This window comes from Alosa sapidissima, chromosome 14, assembly GCF_018492685.1.
Source record: "Alosa sapidissima isolate fAloSap1 chromosome 14, fAloSap1.pri, whole genome shotgun sequence".
Lineage (NCBI taxonomy): Eukaryota > Metazoa > Chordata > Actinopteri > Clupeiformes > Clupeidae > Alosa > Alosa sapidissima.
The window spans coordinates 21020298-21045297 of record NC_055970.1 but is presented as its reverse complement, the minus strand read 5'-3'; the positions used below and the strand labels follow the sequence as shown (position 1 = coordinate 21045297).

The 25000-nt window shown below is 45.4% G+C and overlaps 1 protein-coding gene across 1 annotated transcript in view; it reads left to right on the top strand.

The window, feature by feature from the left end:
* The window catches only part of itfg1 (integrin alpha FG-GAP repeat containing 1), a gene marked incomplete at its 3' end in the record, with an annotated part of 114845 nt that extends 90025 nt beyond the window's left edge, over positions 1 to 24820 (top strand). The window contains 4 exon segments of the mRNA XM_042062654.1: positions 1234 to 1384; positions 5289 to 5397; positions 19197 to 19240; positions 24674 to 24820. Coding sequence (XP_041918588.1) covers positions 1234 to 1384; positions 5289 to 5397; positions 19197 to 19240; positions 24674 to 24820 — 451 coding nt within the window.
* Between the last annotated feature and the right edge of the window lie 180 nt (positions 24821 to 25000).

The window sequence follows — 25000 nt, the reverse complement described above, 5'->3', positions numbered from 1 at the left end:
CTTTCTCCCTGGTGTGTTGAGAATAACAATGGATCTATTTCCTCCTCCATCTCTCTCTCTCTCTCTCTCTCTCTCTCTCAGCGGGATTTAGTTTACTCTCCCTACATCAGACGTGCACGGTCGCACATGCTGTTGGCTCTTGTAAACACAGATTTGATATGCGTGTGCATAATGTCTTGTCTGCAAATTTACCTCAGTCGGAAGTGCGTTCACTCACATTTCGAAAAAACACAGGGAACACACACACACACACACACACACACACCTAAAGTGTGTTAAGGTGGATATGCTAGTAGGATGCCACTGGTGGTGATATCCATGTAATGTTCTCCTCCATGCTCGTCTCATCCGCAGAGAAGGGGGGGGGAGAACCTGTACACCGTTTCTATTTATAGCCACCCCTATCAGATGGAAACACAGGGGAAGGAGGAAGAGAGGGGGAAAGGGGGAGGGCTGAGAGAGTGACAGAGAGAGAGAGAGAGAGAATGAGAGAGAGAGAGGGGTGAGATCTAAGGAGGTGTGTGTGTGTGTGTGTGTGTGGGTAAGCGTCTCGACAGGAGAGGAGAAAATAAAAGGCATGCAGAAAGACAGCCAAGGTGGGCAGAAAGCCGTCCTTAACCAACAAGGGAAGGATCGTAGGCAGGAATTCGTCAGTTAAAGTCTTGCAAATGCACGCTACAGAAATCTGTGCTAACACACACTCACACACTGATGACAATACACACATGGTCCTTTGATATGTAAGCATACATAAACCTAGAAATGTCACCATTTTTACAGAAAACTCTCTAAACACACATGGACATGTACACACGGTCAAAAACACCTTATGGACACACACACACACACACACACACATCCATGCTGTTCTGCCCTGAGCTGAGTTCTGTGGTGACTGACCCTCACAAGCAGCCTCAGTGTTGTTTGTCTTTACCCCTGACGGCTAGAGTTACAGTATTTGTCTGGGATGGTCTCAGTTGGCTTTGGTGTTGAGCATTTTCTCTTTCTCACACACACACACACACACACACACACACACACACACACACACACACACACCTACATTCAGCCCTGTATCTTTCTGTTGATCTACCTTTTAGTTTTGAGATGACTTTCATAATGAGTGTCAGTTATAATTTATGTGAAAAGACTATGTTTGGTTGATTCTGCCTATAACGGTGAAACCTCTCTCTCTTTCTCCCTCTCCCTCCTCCCCTCTCTCTTTCTCTACAGTGGGCAGCAGGCCTTCCTGCTGGACAACGTGCCATGTGACGAGGACAGCTGCCAGGGTTTGGGCCGCATGTTCCGGCCACACTGGGAGCAGCCGGACCTCAAGGCCATCCCTCAGGCGCGCCTCGCCACCTTCTTCGACATCTACGAGGACGTGAGTGTGTCAGGCTGTAGGCTGTCTCTTTCCTCCTCCTCCTCCTCCTCCCCCTCCCCCATTCCCCCTCACTCTCACCATCCATCTGGCTCTCTGTTTTTTTTCCTCATGGGAGAAGGCAGACACAAGTGTGTGGGGACCGAGGGGTGTGCGTGCGTGCGTGCGTGCGTGCGTGCGTGCGTGTGTACTTCAAGACCTTAGTTGTACCCCTGCTATCCGGTTTGTCCACCACGCACTGTCTAAACCAGTGGTTCTCAAATGGGGGTACGTGAAGGCACTCCAGGGGGTACGTGAGATTTTAAAATATGCATATATTTAAAAAGTAGAATCCATGCAAAAATACTTTAAAAACAATTATTTAATTAATATTTCAGGAAAATGTAAGTTCATAAAATGAATTTTATATTTCAGTAGGCTATTAATTTTAATTATTCTAAAAACCCAGAGTCCCCCCCATACCAGGATGGTTCGACCCAACCTGTTACATGCCACCCGCCATCACCTGTCAATCACTGTCAAAACTCAAATGATGGAGTCGTGGTTGAAGCGTAGCGGTAATTCTTGTGAAAACTGGCACAGTGCTCTGTTTTATGTCTTTTTTTCTCAACTAAAAATGCTTTGCGCTGGTTATAAAATAAAATATTTCACAGGGGGTACATCACTGAAAAAAGGTTGAGAACCACTGGTCTAAACCACTTCCATAAAATTGGTAATAAAATCAAACCTGCGCAGGGTTCTCTCAGGAAGCCCTTTTAGTACTTCACAGCTGACTTCACCCATTTGAGCTTTATGATGGTGATATAGACTATACGTTATACTGCTGACCCCTTTCAATGGGACTGTGGCTCTGAGATGGGCCTTTTTCTGGGTCATTCTCAGTCTTATCTCCTGCTGTTACAGACCAGAGCACTGCTTGGTCAACTTGTCATTGTTGCTCTGTGGTGGTTGTTGTTGTTGGTTTGTTTTTATTTATTTATTTATTTATACTGATAAGTATTGGTTATTGGACACTGGGTTTGTAAAGGAGAGTAGTCATCCATCATAGTCCTGTCTCTGTCCCATCTTATCCTGCACTCCAGCTTAGACACGCACAACTGGGCAACAGCACACACTGGGGCCTACAAAGGTTCTCATCAGTGGTAGAAAACAGACTTCTAAAACTGATAGTCCTTGGTTCTGATTGGCTGAATCATGTTCGATGCAGTTGTAAAATGCAGCATAAAAATACACCTTGACCGCATTTTGTTCTATATTACTGCGCTACCATAACTTGATACAAAAGTTAAAGTGGCTGCATCTCAACGTTGCTTGGCAACCATTCAGATAGAGGAAATATATTTCTTGGCAGAAGAGTGATTATCTGAATAAATCGGTTCCATTTCTAGTTGCTGTGCCTTTACTTTGCCAGGTATATAGTATCAGTTTTAGAAAAGCAATAAACCACTCGAGTCCGTAGGTTGCACGGATTCTACAACAGCTAATGGGCGTTGTTAGGCACGACGCGCTTAGCTGTTGTAGAATCAGTGTAACTTACGGCCTCTCGGGGCTTATTGCTTAAATCTAAATTCAGGCATGCTAGTAACATGCATACTGTACTTAAATTATGTTAACCTATCTTTAACATAAAGTTCCACTCAAATGTCAAGTTTGGACTTCACTAGTCGTTTGTTTTGTTATGTACTAAACCAGTCAGTTGAGCTGAGCCATTTACCAAAAGGAAAGGCAGAATACATTTCCAAATAGGCCTGTCTGAGACATTGACAAGGAATCGTTTCATTACTGACTGGTGCCCGTCCACATGTAATGACACCCACATACTGTAGGTAACACTCACCCCTGTACTGCTTACTATGGGCAGTGCCACTCATGCAACTGGCTCTCACACACAGAGATCTAGTGACAAGTCAAACAAAGCCACAGGTAAAGCACTAAAGCATTGTGAGCTGATTGCTAATTGATAAGAAAGTCCTTCATAGAAAGTTTGAGTTTTTCTCATTGTTTTCAGTGTTTCTTTGGGATTCCTTGCTCATTATAGAGGATTTTCTAACTCTCTCTGGTCTTTGAGGAAGAGATGAATGATGATTTGTTGCACACACACACACACACACACACACACACACACACACACACACACACACACACACACACACACACACACTCACACTCACTTCCTCCCAGCGTTCCCTCCCTATCTGTTAATCTCCCACTGAGAGGCCCAGCAGGCATCCTTCAGGGAGTGGCGTATCTCTGGAGTGGGTCTGTGATGGAGGACTGTGTGTGTGTCTGTGTGTGTCTGTGTCTGTGTGTCTGTGTCTAACTGAAAGTTTTTGATTGTTCATGTTTATTGTTGTGTGTAATAGAATGGAAAATTCAATATTAGTTTCAGTAAACTTCATTGCCATGACAACACATTTACAATGCTAAACATAGAGTTAAATTTATGGTATTTCTTTAATCATTTATGCTCTCTCTCTCACTCTCTCTCACTCTCTCTCACTCTCTCTCTCTCTCTGTCTGTCTCTGGGGTGAGAGGGGGATGTAAGGGCAAACTAGTGGCCAGCGGCCTGAACATTTTGGAATGGAAGCGTTGCCGTGTGACCTGATCACTTTCCCCTCAGGACTCCTGTGTGTGTGTGTGTGTGTGTGTGTGGCCAGCATAGTCTAGTCTGTCTCATCTCTGTCAGTGAGAGAAGATGGAAGCGTGTGTGTGTGTGTGTGTGTGTGCATGCATGCGTCTTCTGTCTCATTGGCTCTCTTTAAGTCCTCAACCAAACCCCCCAGCTTTCGTATCCATCTGGAGGCTCAGCAGCCAGGACAGCCCACGTCAGAGTCCATCAGAAACCCCCAGTCTCCACACTCAGACACAGGCAGGGAGAGAGGGATGGAGGGAGACAGATTGAATGAGAAATAGAAGTGTGATGAGTGAGTGGGTGAGTAAGTGAGTGGATAAGGGAGGATAGAAGTACAGTATGTGGGAAAAAGACAAAAATGAAGAGAGTGCCAGAGGCTCAGATGGAATCCTTTCAGGCCCTGAGCAGTATAAGAGCCACATAAGGTCTTAGTTTCCCTGCAAACGAATGCCTGACGGAGAAACGGTCCGTGTGTGTCTTACCATGGCTTGTGTTCCTTCCTCCATTTTGTCTAGTTGTAATCCGCCTGTGTGCTATATGAGATGGAACGACTGAGCAATGAGAAGAGCCACAGTGGGACCACATGGGCTCAGAAAGGCTCATTAGGTCTCTCTCAGTTCTCATTCTCACTCACACTCACACACACACACACACACACACATGCACTTAGGCACAAACCAACATGTCCAACTCTCTTTGTGTTTCTCCCAGAAGGCCCAGACAATGCCCAACAAACCCCCCGCATTCTAACATGGACAGTTGTTAGTTGCTATCTTTAGAATGTTCAGAAAACCAACCTCCAAGCTCCACACTGCCCAGACAGTAATTGAAATGAATGGCCTGTCGTGGACATGTCAAATTCAAACAACTCCATCCAACAGACACCTACAAACCCAGACTGGTGATACACACTGACCCAGCCGCTGGTGTGTGTTGGAGTTTGTTGGAGTCAGTTGGTGCGAGCGAGCAGTCAGTGTCGGTGTGTAATTGGCTCATTCACTCCCTCACTCTCCACCTCAAGCTGGTGTGAGGTGAGCGTTCTGGCGCATAATGGCTGCCACGCATCACCCAGGTGGGTGCTACACATCAGTGGTGGTTAATGAGGTTCCCCCTTCAATGTGAAGCTCTCTGAGTGTCATGAAAAGCGCTATATAAATGTAATGTGTTGTTGTTGTTGTTGAGTCTCCATGTGTTCAGGTATTCCCCTCTCCCCTCTCCCCTCTCCCCTGTATGTGTACTAACAGCGGTGTGCGTTTTCTCTTCGTCTCTGGCAGGGTATATTAGACATGCTCATCCTGAGCAAAGAGGAGGGGAAGGCGGACCTCACCATCCACGCTCTCAAGAACAACTTTGAGGCGGATGCCTACTTTGTCAAAGTGATCGGTGAGTCATGTCTCATTTTGAGCAACACCTCCACCCCCCCCCCCACCCCCCCTCCTAAAAGCTTTCTGTTTGTCTGTTGCTCTTTGGGTCCAGCTGCTTCTCTGTACATGTGTGGGTGCAGTCTGATGGGCTATCATGGGTTAAAATGAGCAATGCAGGTACACAGTGAGAATCTCTTGCTAACTTTAACAGGATGAATTTGTTGAGGAAAAAGGATCATTTCCAATCCAATCATTTCGAAACATTTCCAATGGTGCATGTGCATTATTGCATTATTACTGCATGTTTGTGATCACTTATCAGGTCGCACATGCAAAGTCAAGACACACACACAGACACACACACAGACACACACACCCAGGCATTTTTATTTTTGATACAGTAACTCTTTCCACCTAGACAGCACAACAACACTCCAGTTGGTAGCAGCATGTCAGACACATGCACACGCACACACACACACACACACACACACACACACACACACACACACACACAGTTTATATTACACCTCACGCAGCACACTTAGCGTGGCCATCTGGTTGCAGAGGCCCCTTAAAGTAGATCAGACACCGGCGCTATCCCCACATCTCCAGCCCTGAGACTGTTGGCCGCAGGGCACATCTCTGTGTGTGTGTCCTCAGGGGGTGTTAGATGAACTCCTCAACTCACTCACTGTGTGCCCTCAACACACACACACACACACACACACACACACACACACACACACACACACACACACACACACTCATTTACATAGACACTTGGAATTAATAGCATGGCTTCTTATACTCACAGTTGCGTGCATGCACACACACACACACACACACACACACACACACACACACACACACACACACTCATTTACATAGACAGACAAACACATTTCAAGTTCTTTGAATGAATAATATAACCTCTTGCACATAAACATGCAGGTTTCAGGTGGTGAGCACACACAATTACTATTAAAACTGCAGCCCCTCACATAAAACACACTCACACACATACACAAACATACACATACATATAGACACACACACACACACACACACATATGATCACACATGCATACAAGACAACTATATACAAAAAATACTTGAGAGAGAGAGGTGGAGAGAAAGAGAGGGTGAGAGAGAGAGAGGTGGAGAGAAACAGTGGCAGCTCGTTTCTGCTGATGAATGGCATTTGGAGAGCTGACATTTCCACAGTGAAATGTGTCCACTAAAGAGCCGCTCTAATGCCGTTTAATCCTGCCTGCTGTGTTTTAATTAAAACACCCACCCTTCTCTCTCTCTCTCTCTCTCTCTCTCTCTCTCTCTCTCTCTCTCTCTCTCTGATAGCGCTTGCTCTATCTCAGTCTCTCCATTATTTCCTGTCCCTCTCTTTGTCTTTGTGCTGGCTGCGTAGTAGGCAGCGTATTTGTTTCCTCCAATTATAATTGTGGAACACACCTACACAGATGTACCCCTTTGAACCCCTCCATAAAATATGCGCTGATGTAGTTGCACACACACACACACACACACACACACACGTTTCTTCACTTTATAGACACACACAGCATTCGTGCTTTCCTAGACATGACATTTATTAGCTAAACTCGGTCTGTGGCAAAAGTGATGGGTACTGCTGTGTGTGTGTGTGTGTGTGTGTGTGTGTGTGTGTGTGTGTGTGTGTGTGTGTCAGTGTGTGTCAGTGCTGGTCCTAGTGTGTTCTGATGGATAATGAGAGCTGTGCACTCCATCTCACTGGTACTCTGCCATATTGCCCATGTGGGTGGGCGGCAGTAGTGCACTCTGGGTAATTTACTGTGTAGCCTCTGTCTGACTCTGCCCTCCACCCTCCCACACAGTGCCAAACAGTACTTGTCTACCAGTAAAATGACTGTCTCTGTCGGGGAAGTCACATACAGGCATGCACAAAAAGATAACCTATGACAAGGGACTATTGCAGCAGCATCATGTTTTCTACCCTCTCAGCTGCCACATATAAAAATATTTGTCTGTGTGTCTGTGTGTGTGTGTGTGTGTGTGTGTGTGTGTGAACAATAAATGTGTGTGAGTGTGAGTGTTGATCCATGTGTTTATATGCATGTGTGTGTTCGCAGGGTGCCTTTATGACTCTGTGTCTTAGCAGGTTGTTGTAAGGAAGACCTTCCGCCCATGAAGCTGACAAAAAAGGGCTACACACACACACACACACACACACACACACACACACACACACACACACACACACACACTGTCACTTTCTGCTAGCTAACCAAATTAAACACAATTCAACACATTTGTCTTCAATTCACAATAGTTTAGATTGCTATTCTCAGTCACATTTTTGTCACACCAACAGACACAGGCAGATCTTCCCTTCCATTAGCACACACACACACACACACACACACGCAGACAGATGGAGGAGAAAGAGCAGTTAGCAGATTGGTGTAGATATGTTCTCATTGTGAAGATAAAACATGTGCTCATCTATGTAGTTATCTCCATTTCATAGCACAGACAGAGCAAGTCAAGATCTATTTATATACGTGTGCATGTGTGTGCGTGTGTCTGTGAGAGAGAGAGAGAGAGAGAAGAGAGAGAGAGAGAGAGAGAGAGAGAGAGAGAGAGAGAGAGAGAGAGAGAGAGAGATTGTGTGCATGTGTGTTTCTCCCAAGGGATGTGAGAGATATTCCGTGTCCAGTATTGTGACGTCTTATTTCCATAATGCAGGATTTTGTGTGATTCAAAAAGAACTGTACGTACACACACACACAATCACACACACACACACTCACTCACATTAAGTAGACAGCCTTACACTTTTCAAAAATAAGTGTCATTTTAATGAGCCCCATTTTCTATTATATTCTCCTCTTTCATTTTGAAGTTGGTGTGTGTGTGTGCGTGCATGTGTGTGTTTGTGCATCTGTGTGTGTGTGTGCCCCTTTCTGTATATGCATGTATATGTGTATACTGCTAGAGTAAAAATCTGTCCTCCCAGCCTACCAATCCTCCACAGCACCGTGGAGTCCTGCAGCCACAGTGGCCCTCCCCATCAGCCGGTCAGACAGCTCCAGACAGAAAGAGAGAAAGAGAGAGAGAGAGAATAAGAATAAGAATGAAAAGAATGACTGGCAGAGGGATGATTGAGAGAGCCGCCGACAGAACAGCAGACAGATAGAAAAGGGAGTGGGAACATGATGATAAGGGTTTGTGAACAACTGACACACACAGACAAAGACAGACAGACAGAGAGAGAGAGAGAGGGCGGGAGGGAGAGAGAGAGAGAGAGAGAGAGAGAGAGACTGAGAGGAAAGGGAGAGAGACGGAGAGAGAGAGGAAAAGTAAAGAGAGAGAAAACATAAGTAGATCAGAGTGAAACACACAAAAGATTGAATATGAAGATAAGGATGTGTGAAAGACAGAGTGGGAGAGAGAGAGAGATGCGCACACAACCCATTTGACATTGGAGGCAGCAGGTATTTTGGGGGCGCATTATCAGAGTAAATGAGTGTCAGACATGTCGTGCGATGTGATGATGAGATTGGAGCCTCAGCGGAAGTGTCAGAGCGCCCACCAGGACGTCTGCCCGACCCCATACTCACCCCCCGTGTACACACACACACACACACACACACACACACACACACACACACACACACACACACACGTGAATGCCCGGGAGCACACATGCAAAGCATACACACACACACATCCACACTAGCCCCATCCCTCCTCCTCCGGCAGGCGTTTTATCGAGCGAGCACCCAGCGTTATCGACTTTGCGTCTGGCTGCGCTGGAGGAATCACATCATAAGAGATGGCCAACAGCAAGGTGCTGAGGTTCTGATTGGCTGGGGTGAAGGGTACAGCAGTGCCCTATCCTCTCCCATACAATCACACACACACGCACACACACACACACACACACACACTCATAATGTAACAAATAGATTTACCTGCTCAATCGCTGTCGGATTAGGAAGCCCACCACACACAGAAACATATCTTGCATATACTGTACATGTGTGTGCTGCAATATGGTAAAAAATGCATTGTATACTTTCACCCCTGCACTTGTACTCATTAGTAACCCCACTGACACACACACACACACACACACACACACACACACACACACACCCCTAATGCCTCCCTTCTCCATCCTCCCATCAGCCTAATCCACCTCCTCCTCTATTTCCCCATCACACATTCACTAGTCTGCCCCTGCCTTTGCCCTGTTAGCCTGTAGCAGGTTAGCCCTCACTGCTACTCCTGTGTGTGCTTGTGCTTTTACTGTGCCAGTCCTCCTCTTTATAGGCCTATAAAGCCGCTACTAATCACGGCTTTATTTAGCTGGGTGCTAACTCAAACTGGCGGCTCAATTAGAGAAGGCAGTAAAGGGCCAGATTGATTTTGGAGTTCCAGACGACTCCCAGAACAAGAACAGGTCTTGACTTGCCTCAGCAGGGTTTGAACTAGTCTTACTACTATGTTATAACAAAGTATTGTTATGTTATAGAGGGCAGCTTTGTGAAGAGACGCAATAACAGGTTCATGCAGATTTGCCCAAAGCAGCACTGTTGTTAGTTGGTATTCACAAGGCAAGAGGGAATCGCTGAAGAACTTGGTGATTTGAAATGCAGACATGCAGAAGTCATAGCTGTGTGTTTCTGTGTGTGTATGTGTGTTTCTGTGTGTGTGTGTGTGTGTGTGTGTGTGTGTGTGTGTGTGTGTGTAAGTGAGTGAGAGAGAGAGTGGGTGTACCCGTGGCTGATAAAGTGGTACAGACAAAGAGAGAGCTAAGCGGGCTGATTGCATTAATACTCTCTTATTAGGATGCAGATGAGCTCCTCTGAGGAACATCTGCGCCCTTTATTTCAACAGCTTTACACATGCACAAACACTCTCACATTAACACACACACACACACACACACACACAAGCACACTCTCTCTCTCTCTTTCCATTTCAGCTCATCTGCACACTCAGACTCTCAATCTTTTGACATGGCTGTACTGTATGTGTCAGTATTGCCAGGATAAGTTTGAGAGAGAGAAAGAGTATTCTCTAAGCATGTCTGAACTGCAGTCTTTGGATGATGTGTGATGAAAAGTTTATGTGTCTGTGTGTGTGTGTGTGTTTGAGAGAGTGGGAGAACGAGAGACAGTGAGAGACAGTGAAGCAGAAAATGCTTCAATAGCCATGCTTCCTCCTGAAAAACAGCGTGTCAACCTTTGCTCTGGCTGTCGCCCGGTGATCAACACAAACCACCAGCATGCTGTCCACAGTCAGTCGAAATGTGGAGTGTGAGATTTGAGACTCGTTAGAGTCTTTCCTCTGTCTCCATGACTGCGTTTGAGTGACAGGCAGGGCTCAGACGCAGGTAAGCTGATTGACGCTGGCGCGGGGAGAGGGGTGGGGTTCATGTGTCGGCTTCTGGAAAGATCCGTCTTGTCTGGCAGTCAAGACAGCTGTTAGCACAGCCTTCTAGTCATGCAGGGGGAGGCACACACACACACACACACACACACACACACACACACACACACACACACACACACACACACACACACACACTAACACACATATGCACACACACAATTATCAGAACATTACAGCAATCGCCAGATAATTTTCCATACTTCAACTTTAACTATAATAGTGATAATATGATAGCAGTACATGCAAGTGCCTTGGATGAAACCAGAGATGTGCACCACACGTGTAACGGATGAAACCAGAGATGTGCACCACACGTGTAACGGATGAAACCAGAGATGTGCACCACACGTGTAACGGATGGGTAATTGTCTAAGTGTGCTCATTCAGTAGGAACTTTACTGAATTATGTTTGGAGTTAGCTGACAAATCTTGCTGAATCCAGTACCTTGCGTAATTATACGGAAAATACCAATTATATTCTGATATATATGTGTATATATATATATATATATATATATATATATATATATATATAAACAAATGCACATACATTTTTTACGTATGAGCATATTTGTATGCAGCTATGCACATCACAGAAATATATATATAGATTTTTTAAATGTAGGAACGATAGACACACTCACACTCATGCACACATGCATTTAAATAACACATGCAGCTATTTAAATAACATATGCAGCTATTGACAATATACTACTTATCCACAAACCCAAACCCATCCTGAAATGCATACAGAGCACACACAACGCACACCAATCAGTGCAACTGAGTGAGGGGTTAGAAGTCGACGAAAGTATTAATATTTAAACCCAGCTGTCCGCTTCTGCCAGAGTTAGAGAGCAGAGACTTCCATCATTTTCAAGAATCCCCCTCCTCCCGCTCTTCGCACTCCTCCTTCTCCTCTCTTCTTTTCTTCATGCCTTCTCCATCCTCCCATCTGCCTTTCATCCTCCATCATCCCTTTTTTTCCCCACATCAGTCCGGTCAGCCCGTCCATCAAGGGGTCACCCGCTGCCCAGATTAGGCCCCCGGCAAATCCACAGGAAGTGCTGAGATTCAGCTGTCAACAAGCCACACACGCACACACACGCGCACGCACACACACGCACACACACACACACACACACGCACACACACACACACACACACACAAAAGCAAATAAACAAATGTGTACGTTGTCTTACGTGCATGATGCAACACAGTAGATACACAGATAGACTGAGACGCTTGCACATATCCACTTTATCACTCACTGTCACTAGTACACACACTCTCACACACACACACACACACACACATGCTCGGCTCACCTCTGCCCCCTCTCCCAGGCCTGTTCTGCGGCTCCCCTCCCATCTCTGGTCGTCCATCCTGATTGCTTGTGACTGTCACCCCCAGCGGATCAGCCCTGTCCGAGTCCTCCTCATCAGCTAACCTTGGCCCAGCCGGCTCAGAAAGCTCCTCACCAGGGACAACTCTTTCCCGTCTTACCATCGTGTCTCTTAATACCCAGCTATCAGCCCCCTCGCTCCACCACACAACCCCCCCCATTGACTGTGAGACGACAGAGAGAATGATACGTTGAGTACGTACGTCACTTAGAAGCTATATGTGTCTGTGTCTGTGTGTGTGTGTGTGTGTGTGTGTGTGTGTGTGTGTGTGTGCGTGTGCGTGTGATGTGAGCTTCAGGCTGAGCCCTTTGTTCTGTGTGTGTCCGGAAGGCCCTGCGGAGGACAGATGTGGGCTTAAGGGGAAGGCGGGGAGGGTATTAAGATGGGTGGGAGATGGCATTTGGCCCCTGATTTAACTCTCTCCCATCAGTCTTAGGGATGAGAAGAAATCACAGGCCACCGCCACCGCTGCTCAGCCTGTGTGAGGATGGGAAAGGATTTGTGTGTGTGTGTGTGTGTATGTGTGTGTGGAGAACATGAGTGTAGAGTTGGTCTTAGCATGTGTGTGAATGTGTGAGTGGTTACAGATGGCTATATGGCTCTGTATATCCAGTAGTTAACAGTCAGGATTCAGCATTGATTTGTGCACCACAATTTCCCGCCTGTTAACCAAAGTTTATACATTTATTTTGCAATATGTCTTGAGCTATGAGGTTAGTACACAGGGGCAGGCTATCCATGAGAATGCATTTATTTTCTTTATTCTTCTTTCTGTTTAAAGTACAGTCTAATTCTGAGTTGGGCTATTTGGCACTGCAAGTGCCATCAATGCATACCGACTTTTCACATCTAGCCTTCCCATCCTTGTTGAACACTCTCCATCTGAGCTTTATACAACACACACATGCACACACACACACACACACACACACAGACACACACAGACTCCCGTGTACCACCTGTGGCCCAGTTCCATATCTCTTAGCAGGGTTAGCATCAATAGGGGGGTAGTTGTGTTTTGTGAGATGTAATCCATCCCTGCCATCTAGACTCCCTAGATAAACATGTCATTCACACTAATCCAATACAAACCCTAGTACAAAGGCCAGGTCCCATCATCCAACACCGTTCTCTCTCTCACTGCTCCGATTAGCCTGCGAAAAGCTCAAATTAATACTCAATTAGAACATCATTTGTCGCTTAGATTATTCACATTTAGAGGCAATGCTTCTCTGAATTAGCTGTATAATCACAGCGACCAGTTGGAGTATATTTTCTGGTGCTTTGCATTGAAATGGAACACCTCAGAAAACAGTGTTGGATTTGCTTTAAGTAAAAGTCATGATGCACTCTTCATGCGTGGAGTAGACGCATGTGAGGTAATCATGTTGATTTTTCTGGATGTTTAAGTGTGTGTGTGTGTGTGTGTGTGTGTGTGTGTGTGTGTGTGTGTGTGTGTGTGTGTGTGTGTAGGAGTGTGTGTGTGCATGTGTGTCTACATGTGTGTATGTATATGTATGTATGAATCCGGAGGCTAAGCCTGTGCTTTTAAACAAAAGGGATTATCCATCAGTTAGCGCTGCGGAGCGGCTCATTTTTTTCTGGCGTCCCAGTGAGATTAGGAGGGTCTTAAACGCTTGTGCTTATTTATTCCCATAGAAAGACGTTCCCTCACACACACCCATTGTTACTGTTGTTGTTGTTGTTTTTAGCTCAGTGTTATGTCATCTGAGGGAAGAATTGTCTTAGAAAGACAAATGTGTGTCACACACACACACACTTTTTACCAACCAATCTTCTCTTGTGTTGTGTAGCGGAGAAATATGAAGTCAGTGAAGTGTGTGTGTGTGTACGTGACTGCATGTGTGCGTGTGTGGGTGTGTCAGTGGTGAGAGGTCGGTACAGCACAAAACACAATCATGACCTCACCTCTACCTTTACCACACAGACAGACAATAAAAAGAGTTGAGAATGAATGATTCACTTTACAGATTGATGGTAATTTTGATACCATAGATTTAATAGAGACCCAGTCAGACCAACAGTATAAAAAATCAGGAACAGAGTTTATTTACAATGATGCGCATCAAGGGAGAGACAGCATGACTTCACCTAAAGATCCATCAGCTGCTCTAACTAGACAAGGAAATAGTTAGGGTTTAAGTATCCTTCCAGGATGACGGGAGATGGCGTTGGTCATCCCATCTCACGTTGGCTGAATCAGACCCTGATTAGTGGCAACCTGGCAATTCGAAGCAGATAGCTACTGACGCAACTATGCAGAACAGTGAAACACTGCAAAGTCATAATATTCCTGCTTATCTCTAAATACAGTCACACACACATATACACAGGGACAGTACAGATATCATACAGTCATTACATAGAATCATACTTTTAGTATCAAAGTGACCCACTAATGAGAAATGCAGAACATTAAACCACATATTGGAATATTGGATATAATGTTCTATTCCACTTTCTCTCAAGATTGTGTTGAAGTGTGCGTGTGTGCGTGTGTGTGTGTGTGTGTGTGTGTGTGTGTATGTGTGTGTGTGTTTGCTGGAGACAATGAAGTGGACTTAAAGGGAAGAGATGGTGAGAGGGAAAAGATGGAACGAGGGATAAAGAGAGGAGCAGTGGAGGAGAGTGGCAAGCGGAGAAGAAAGGGAACAGAGAGATGCAGAGCAAACGAGAGAGAGGAAGAGAGAAGGTTGTCTCTGTGAAAGCCTCCTGGTCTTGGAGCATGTCCAGTCATTTGTGAAGGACACATGACGCTCAAATCTCTTTCCCTCTGTCTGTGTGACTTTTTTTCTATCCATTTTCTCTCTCTCTCTCTCCCATCTTCAGCTCATCCTTTCCCATTTCCTCTGTGGGTTCTGGTGTCTGTGTCGTATCCACTTGTGGCAAAAATCTAATGAACCAGCACCATCAGTTATCATTCTGGTGCATAGTGGCCTACATAGAACACACTGCAATTAAGTCCTTAATATTGTATAGTGAGTTCAGAAAAAATAATCTGGATTGTGTGCGTGTGTGCGCGGTGCGTGTGTGTGCGCCCGTGTGTGTGTGTGTGTGTGTGTGTCTCTGTCATCCTGACTTTCTGTCTTGCTGTCAGTTTGCCTATTTATCTTATTATCTGTCCATCCGTCTGTCTTTTCATCTGTCCATCGACTCTGAGTCAAATGGGTGTTTCAGCAGGTTAGACTTCAGACACACATGAATCTCTGGCTCTCTCACAGTAGAAGATGTCAGGCTGAGGATACAGTCCCTTTTGTGCTCACAGGCATGGGGAACATTTAGCTGGCCGCATGTCCTGGGAGATTGTCTGGGGTCGGCCCCGCTCGCCAAGAGGAACCTCACAGAGAGGAGATTTAATGATTTGAAATACGGACAGCGCTAGCCCTGAATGGCCAATGCTGCATACGTCTCTGAACTGCTGTACAGAAATAGATCTTTAAAGCCCACGTTCCCGTCATCTCTGATAGAGAAGGGGATGGAGAGAGAGAGAGAGAGAGAGAGAGAGAGGAAAGGAAAGGAAAGGGAGAGAGAGATGATTTACTGTAGAATGAGTTTCTGCACTGAGCCGGCGTGTTTCTCTGTATTGTCTGCTTTTCCATGGCGCCCTGGCTGGCTCACTCATGGCTCGTCAGAAGGGCTGACATTTCAGAAGTGGCAAGCAGTCGGTGGGAGCATTTTGTATGAATTTAATTTCCTCTGAATTTCTTCTGACAGGCATCTGTTTCCGGTACTTATAAAACACAGTAATTGAACAGATGTTTCTGTCTTTCTTTCTTCTCTTCGTCTCTACCTGTTTCTACCTCCATCTCTCTCTCTCTCTCTCTCTCTCTCTCTCTCTCTCTCTCTCTCCATCTCTCTCTCTTTCTCTCTCTCTACCTCTCTCATTCCTCTTTCTCCTTCGGTTTTATCCATGGCCTTATTTTTAGGGTCTTTTCACAGTCATGCAGCATGACTCAGTAGCTATGTAGTATTCTGTCCACCCTGTTACACCCATTCTAACTTACCCCAAATTAAATAGACTAAAAATGGTTCCGTTTAGCATTGAAATCTAGCTAGATTTATGCTAGATAATTTCTTGGAAAACCATCTTATGGGGTGACTATAATGCTTAAGATGATGATCGTATTTTGTATACTGCTACGTAGGTGTAGGGATACGTTCAAGGGAAGAGGTGCCATCTGCTCTGTCTGCTGTGGGGTTTGTTGGGGGTGTGATGTGGTGTGGTGAGTCTGTCATAACCTTGATTCAGGGCTGCCCAAATGCATGTTGTTGCTCTTTCAGATGTCCCTAGCTCTAGGGCTGCATGGCCTGGCTCGCCTACCCTGCACATGTGTGTTTTGTTGTTGTTGTTTTTGTTATTGTTTGTTTTTGTCATTTGTTCAGCCAGCTGGTGGTATTCCCTTGCACTGATGGACTTTACCTTACTGAGAATAACTTATACCATGTCATATTTTAACTATTCTGTTACATGCACAGTACACTTATCTGTCTGACTGTAATGCGAGTGACTACTGTTTCATATATTATGAGAAATACTAATGGTGCTATGAGGTTTTGTAGTATAAAGATGATAGCTGTGTGTAGATTGTCCACCCTGTGTTTGAGTCACCTGAGACCAGACTGTCATCACCATGCAGTTGCCAAGACGATGTAGATGTCAAAACTGCCACACGAACACCATGCTGTCAAACCCACTTGACAAAGCCTCCTAAAGAGGTGCTTTTTCAGCAGATTCTCCAGTGGTGAGGCAAAGAGAGCGAGACAGAGTAGAATGAGTAACAGTCATAACAAAGACACTGACATAACATTGTGAAATGCTAAGTGTCAGATGTAAAATGTTAACTGTGAAATGTGGCCATAAAGGACATAATCCAGAAGGACAGCGTGTGACAGCCACATTACCTTGAAGAAGTTCAGTTTGTTATCTCAATTTTGCAACAGGGTGCAGAGCGAGCGTGCCGGGTTTTGTCTGTGCCATTTAAATGACGAGAACGCCGCGGGGAGAAGTCAAGGACAAAACCTCCCCCTCAGACTCTCATTAGCTAAACATGAGCTCGCCTCTCTCTCTCTCTCTCCCCGAGAGCCCGCTTGTTTACGGATCGCCGTCGACCGGTCGGCCACCTGAGCGACTCGGGAATGAAAAGGCTGACCTTGGAGTAATCAAAGCCTCTAATGATTTGTTTCTTTTCATTGCACACACCTCGCTCCACCACACCTCGCCCCTAAACAACCCCACCCCACCCCGCCCCACACACACACCCACACACACACACACACACAAACACGCACACACACACACACACACACCCCACCCCACCCCTACCCCCTCACGCCTTTGGAGAACTCTGCTTTCTTTTACCTGGGTTTACCCTCAGTTGTGTTTCTTTGCTTTCAAATATATCATTTTGCGGCTCTCTCACTTTCTCCCTGTGTTATGGCGATACGGGTCGTAATCTTCAGAGAGCATATTATTCCTATTTCTCAGACCCACCGCGCGCAGGTGCCTGGTTGCTGGGAGGGAAGCGCATTAGCTGTAACTTCACACAAAGCTATCGAATCGCACTCTGAGAAAGTTAGCGAGTGCGGCGGTGGTGATTTATGAAGTGTTGGCAATCTGTAAGGCCAAGGGCCTGGAAAAAAAGTGACACATCACATAAAGTGGACGTTTCCCCATCCTGTTTGTTCCTCGGGGGAGGCAGCCAAAGCTCTTTAATCTCTCAAATCACTGTGTAGAAATTCATAAAGGAATGGAGGTGTTTCTCCAAGTCTGTGTATGAAAAATGAAATGGCACTCTTGCGAAGCAGACCGTTAATCTAGTGTACAAATCACTGTACTCTTTTTTTCGCTGTAGAAACTGTTTACTTTGTTTTAGCAATTTTGAAATGTGTCACACAAGCAGAGAAGATGAGGTAGTTTTCACAATAAATTTTGTTTAACTTTAGGATTTGAAAACTATTTGTTTTGATGTCACTGGCAATATGAAGTAAATTAAAAGAGCATGTGTCTGACTCTGTATGTGTGCAAATGTTTGTACCCAAACAAACTTACATGAACAGATTTGTTCATTGGTTGAAGCCCCTGCGGTGTGTGTCCTTATGAAGGAAGTCAGTTAGGAGGAGCCCATACTTTCCATAAAACTAAATCCACAGTGACCTCCAGCAAGGCTGTCCGGAGCTCTGAAGGACCCCTTTCATGTGGTGGCTTTGAATGGGGCCTTTTGTGCGCAGGCATCAGAGGAGGCAGCCCTCTCCCATGCTAATTCAGTCCGCATTCACACACAAGACACCAGTAGCTGAATCAGGGGAGAGAGAGAGAGAGAGAGAAGCTTGCGGAGAGACCCAGTAAAGATTTTGCTGGTGGCATGCACTTTCTTTCTGATCTCTTCCTCAGGTGGTCTGAGAAACATGCACACACAAACACTCACATGCACACATAAACTCTCTCACAAACACACACATGCACACATAAACTCTCACAAACACACACATGCACACATAAACTCACTTACTCACTCGCTCTCTCTCGCACACACACACACACACACACACACACGCACACGCAAGCAAGCAAACAAACATTACCCAGATGCGCATGCTGTGTTTGCATTTCCTTGTGTATACCAGCACACAGCAGAGCAAAGCACAGTGGGTAATGGAACCCATTTTCATGTTTGATGGTGTCTGGAGTGACAAGAGACTGTGTAATGATGTTTCCTTTTTGTTTCACTCTGGACCGTCATTGCTTCAAAAGTAATTTCACAACACAGAGGTTCTCTGCAAGCATAGATGAGGGTGAAATTGGTGTGTTTGTATTGGGTGTGTGTGTGTATGCGTGACTCTTAACTGAGCATATTTGGGTGTGCGTGCATGTGTGCCAAATCTTGATGTCCACTCAGAGTCGTAATTCTGCCCTTCTCTGTTCTTTTTCAGTGCTCAGCGGTCTTTGCCCCAAGGTGTGTCCAGACAATGTGAAGGTAGGAGCACAGTGTGCACATGGTTGTAGTCATTTGTGTGTGTGTGTGTGTGTGTGTGCTTTCTCCCCTGGTTCTCTGGCCGTCCTCTGTTGATTGTATTGATTGTCTCTGTGTGTGTGTGTGTGTGTTGTCTCCCTATATGTCCCATACACTATGTAGGTTTGTCAGCAGTGTCAATTAAAGTGTGTGTGTTTTGTCCCTTGTATTTGTCCCTGCAAGTGTGTGTGCAAACCTAGTGTGTGTGTCTGCTCTGTGGTGTGTGTGATTGATTGAGGTACTGTTTGCAGCTGTGGGAAGTTTGGGCTCCTCTGTCTCCTCAGGTCCCTGCCATCCATCACTTCACTCCTCTGCCTATCTCTCAATCTCCAGCCAACCTCCACCTCTCTCTCTCTCTCTCTCTCTCGCTCTCTCTCTCTCTCTCTCTCTTTCTTTCTTTCTTTCTTTCTTTCTTTCTTTCTTTCTTTCTTTCTTTCTTTCTTTCTTTCTTTCTCTCTCTCTCTCTCTCGCTCTCCTCTCTCTCTCTCTCTCTCTCTCTCTCTCCTCTCTCTCTCTCTCTCTCTCTCTCTCTCTGCCCCTCCCTTCCTTCCTCCTTTGGGATTCTGACTCTGATGCTGCTCCCGAAGCAGTACTTTTGTACACACACATACAAGAACAAACACACACACACATACACACACACACACTCTCTCTCTCTCTCTCTCTCATACAGTCACGCTGCCCTTGTCTGTGCCCTCTGCTCCCTAAGCTGCATTTTGGCAATTTCTCTCCATTTCTGATATCTCTCCTCGTAGAGTCATTCCTTCTCTTTGGTCCCGCGGGGCCATCCTCTCCTCCAGACCCTCTCTCCTGCTCTATTCTGCTCTTTCATCTGGTGTCTGGCCACCCCTTTCCTTAGCTTTTAACTGTTAAATGAGATGAGGAGAACACCTAGAGAGAAGGAGGAGACAGAGGAGAGGGAGAGAGGGAGGGCTGTGCGAGCGAAAGTGAAGTAAGGGAAGAGAGGCGTCCGAGGGAGGAGATGAAAGTGGGATAAAGGGGACGTGCTTTAAACGAGTCTGAGCCATGAGGAATGATAGAGGACAAGATGAAAGAATGAAACAGCTGAAAGGAAAGATATTAAATTGAATGGAAGGTACAGTGTGTGTGTGTGTGTGTGTGTGAGAGAGAGAATCTTTGTGTATGTACTTTACACCATGCGAGTTTATAGTGCTGTAGGCACAACTGAGTCAAGACAAAAGACAACTGCAGTGTAATCAGATGTATAAGATTGTCAAAATAGTGAGCTTAACTTGGGGTGATAACACACCGCCGACATGTCCTCGCTATTTTGATCATGCCTTTTTTAGGATTGTCAAAAGAGCAGGTAACTTCTTTTAACTGCAGCACCACCAGAAGCATTCTGTTCTGATCTCTTTCGTGTGTGTGTGTGTGGTGTGTGTGTGTGTGTGTGTGTTGTGTGTTTGTGAGAGAGAGAGCGAGACAGACAAAGTGTTAGCAACTCAGCTCTGATTTTTTGCCATTGGTGTTAATTATGCAAACAGTAAACACTGAATCATAATCCATTGTAATGAGGAGATATTAAGATGAGAATTAGAATGCATACACACACACTCACACACCTTGCACTAAACAAACTTGTTTGTCGGCAGGCATTTATCCAAAGTCAACTCTGCATTAGTTAATATACAGCTCAAACATAGGATCACCGAAGCACACACACACACACACACACACACACACTCTCTCATATGAAGCCACTCAAAGCTCAGAGTCGAGCAAACATTTGCACAAACCCATTCTTGAATTGCTCTCTCACATGGACACAGGCTCAGTTACACACATGTTGAATTTGTGAACATGTGAACATACACACACACACTTACTATTTCTCTTTCACTTTCTCAAACAGACACATATGCATAGGCATATGCACACAAACTCACACACTCACTCTACTTTTGACACACGTACACACACACACACACACATACCATTTATATGAACATCACATTCAGCTTGTTTCTCATTACATTCTATCCCTCTTTTCCACCCCCTCTCCTTTTCCCCACTCACCTTTCTTAAACACAACACACACACACACACACACATACACACACACACACACACACACACACATACACACACACAATCAAACTGCGATGACCAGATGAGAGCACTGCACGCCCCTCCCCACGCCCGCTGTCTTGTCTGTGTTTCACTTCTACTTACACATCATTATTTATTTACTTGTTTGTTTATGTATGTGTTTATTTATTTAGCCCCCGTGTGTATTTTGAGCTGGACATGCGCTGCCTTTGGAAGCCAGTTTGTTTGTTTCTCCCAGAACTTCAAAAAGCACATCCACTGCCGAGACAGTGTGGGTCTCCTAAGGAGAGAGATCATCATGTGGTGCTGCTTATTGATTTGCTTTGTTTTGTTCATTTTTTGTTTTGCCCGTTTGCCTCATCGTGGGCCCAGTGTTGCTGAGAAGTCAGATGGGGGCGATTTGTGAATGAATAGAATGTAATGCTCAGGATGGATGAGAGAGGGAGAAGGAGAGGAAGAAAGAGAGAGGAGAGAGAGAGAGGGAGAGAGAGAGGGAGAGGGAGAGGGAGGGGGGAGAAGATAAAGATGTTGATGTTGCTAGTGGCATTAGATTGAGCTAAGGGCTAGACTATAAGTAAGTAAGTATAATATACTCTTTTGATCCCGTGAGGGAAATTGGTCTCTGCATTTACTGTATCCCAATCCGTGAATTAGTGAAACACACTCAGCACACAGTGAACACACAGTGAAGTGAAGCACACACTAATCCCGGCGCAGTGAGCTGCCTGCAACAACAGCAGCGCTCGGGGAGCAGTGAGGTTAGGTGCCTTGCTCAAAGGCACTTCAGCCGTGCCTACTGGTTGGGGTTCGAACCGGCAACCCTCCGGTTACAAGTCCGAAGCGCTAACCAGTAGGCCACGACTGCCCTAAAGTCTAAAGCTGACTAAAGCTATTTTAAAACTATTTGTTCAATGTGTAATATTTGAAATATGTAATCAACATGCAACTGTGCTTGGACTAGCATAACAAGACCCAATCCCAGTGTATATAGAGTATGTATTGCCAGTATGTAAGTTAACCTTTCATTCAGTGATGTCTATAGTGGTTGTGGCAGAAAGATTAGATTATATTAATTGTATTTGGCTAGTCTCACAAGACCCAAAGGGATGTGGAAATTGTAGTATGTCATTCCTCATGTGTTTTTAATGAGTTGTTTAAATTCATTATGCTGGATGTGCATTATTCAGTAATATTGTTACCTTTGCCACAGTGATATACTTTTTATGTTTTATTTGTCAGTCTTTCTGTCAGCAAGACTGGACAAACCGTTGGCATGATTTTTATAAGCTTGGAGGAGGGTTTAGCTGAGCTGAGGAGGAGCCAAGTTAACATTGGCCTTTTGTCCTTGGTGGAGGTCTGCTGTATATGAGTGCCCTTCCAGGTTTAGAAATGGATTATTTGACTTTCCTACATCAAAGCAGAGTCTTTCACTTGTTCATATTGAACTAATGGTCCAACCACCTGGGGAGCACTTTGCCCACTTTGTCTTCTACTTTGTATTCCCCATGTTACGATTTCCCCCTCCTTTGTGATCTGTTAGTCGTGTGTGTGTGTGTGTGTGTGTGTGTGTGTTGGGTCGGAATTAGGGTCGGGGGAATTGCCCTCATGCTGTGAGGAGAATATTTAAATGAGAGAGAGAATCTTGGAGAATCTTGCTCACTCTAAAGACATTGCACTCTTATTTTAGGACAAGATGATGTTTACCTCTGTTCCTGGGGATCCTGAGAGTGTTGCATGAGGGAGCCTCATCAGTTAAGCTTAAGACTGATGGCTTTATCTGCTAATCTCAAAAGTGTATAGCGTTAGAGTCTGTGGTGTGTTTTCAAGCACACTGGGCAGGAATTGGGATTGTGTTCTGCAGAAGGTGTCTGGCAGTTTATCTCCGTGGACCTGTATAGAACTTGAACTATTCTACAGCGGTGAGGTTCTTGTCACAAAGATTCTGGATTCTGGGACCCTCTAAACACTGGACTTCTGCACCAGTATGGTGGACTCCTGTGGTCAACCAATGCAATATGGCCAATTTTGAGAACCTACCGGTATGTGCTGGCTTCTAACTGTCTTCTTTCTACAAGTTCAAGTCCCTCCCGAGGGCCTGGTAGATGCAGGGGAATATATTGGAGAGGAACCTTTGTTCTGTAAAGGATGAGGATCCTGTCATCAGCTACGTCTGAAATGTTCTGACCAGGGCAGAGTTGACTGGTGTTGCTTCGGCAAGAGGCAGGCATCAGATCCCTGTGTCTTTTTGAAAGGGTGCTGGAGGAGATGTAGATTGCTTTGCCTGTAGACCCAGCCTGTAGACCGTCACCAATGGGCTGGAAGAGGAACGGTCACTGTCCTTCAGCGTTGGTCATAACTGCTGTCTTTAGTGGCCTTATGTACGGTATACAGTAAGGAAATGGAAGCCGTTTGTTTATTGAGCTTTTTATTGGGCTCAGAAAAAATGCAGCGATTTGGGGAAACCCTGAAGAGTATTTTAGTGTGAGATTTTTAGGGAGGAGGAGGGAGGCTTGTTGTTTTTAATATAATGAAGAGGAGTATTTTTATGTTCTTAATGGAAGTGTGTGTGTGTGTGTGTGTGTGTGTGTGTGTTGTGTGTGTGTGTGTGTGTGTGTGTGTGTGTGTGTGTGTGTCTGTGTCTGTGTCTGTGTCTGTGTCTGTGTCTGTGTCTGTGTGTCTGTCAAGATAAAATGGTTTGCAGTTGTGAGAAATACACACATGCACATTCTTACACTAATGCACTTGAACTGTATATTTACCCCGCGCATACAGTACATGCAAACATGAACACACATGCATACACACATAGTTAATCTAAATGCTGTGTGTGTGCACGCACATGAACATAACACATAGTTAATCTAAATGCTGTGTGTGTGTGCACGCACATGAACTTAACACATAGTTAATCTAAATGCTGTGTGTGTGCACGCACAGAACATAACCATATACCAATGCACTCACTCATTTCCTTATACAGTTACAGACCCCCCCCCCCCCCTCCCCTCTCTCTCTCTCTTTCTTTCTCTCTCTCTTTCTCTCATACACACACATAGTGTGGTGCTACAGTAGATTAGCTATCAGCCTGTGATCATGTGTGGGGCTGTTCCCCTGTCACGCCTGTCAGAGCGATGGCCTCCTGAGTCTCTCTATCTGGGTCAGCCCAACACCCCCCCCCCCCAACACACACACACACACACACACACACGTACACAGCAGGTGCAGTACTATTTCATCTAAACACATGCACTAGAAATATTCCAGCGATCAATTGTTTTAACGCTCTGTGTGTGTGTGTGTGTGTGTGTTTTTGTTTCCACATGGCAGCCATTTGGTGTGAATCAGCCCGGTCCTTATGTCATGTACACCTCGGTGGACTCCAATGGCTACTTGAAGAACGCCTCTGGTGAGTGGGACCCCTTCTTTTATCATTCCTTTCTTATTTACACACTCCTCTGTGGCTCTGAAACTGACAGTGTGTCTGTTTGCTGCTCTTGTACATGTGATTCGTCTGGGAAAATACTGCTCACACATCAAAGTGTGTGTGTGTGTGGTGTGTGAGTGAGTGAGTGTGTGAGAGAGAGACAGACAGACAGACAGACAGACCGAGAGAGAGGGGGGAGGGGCACTCTAAAGCATCATTTTGGCTTCTTC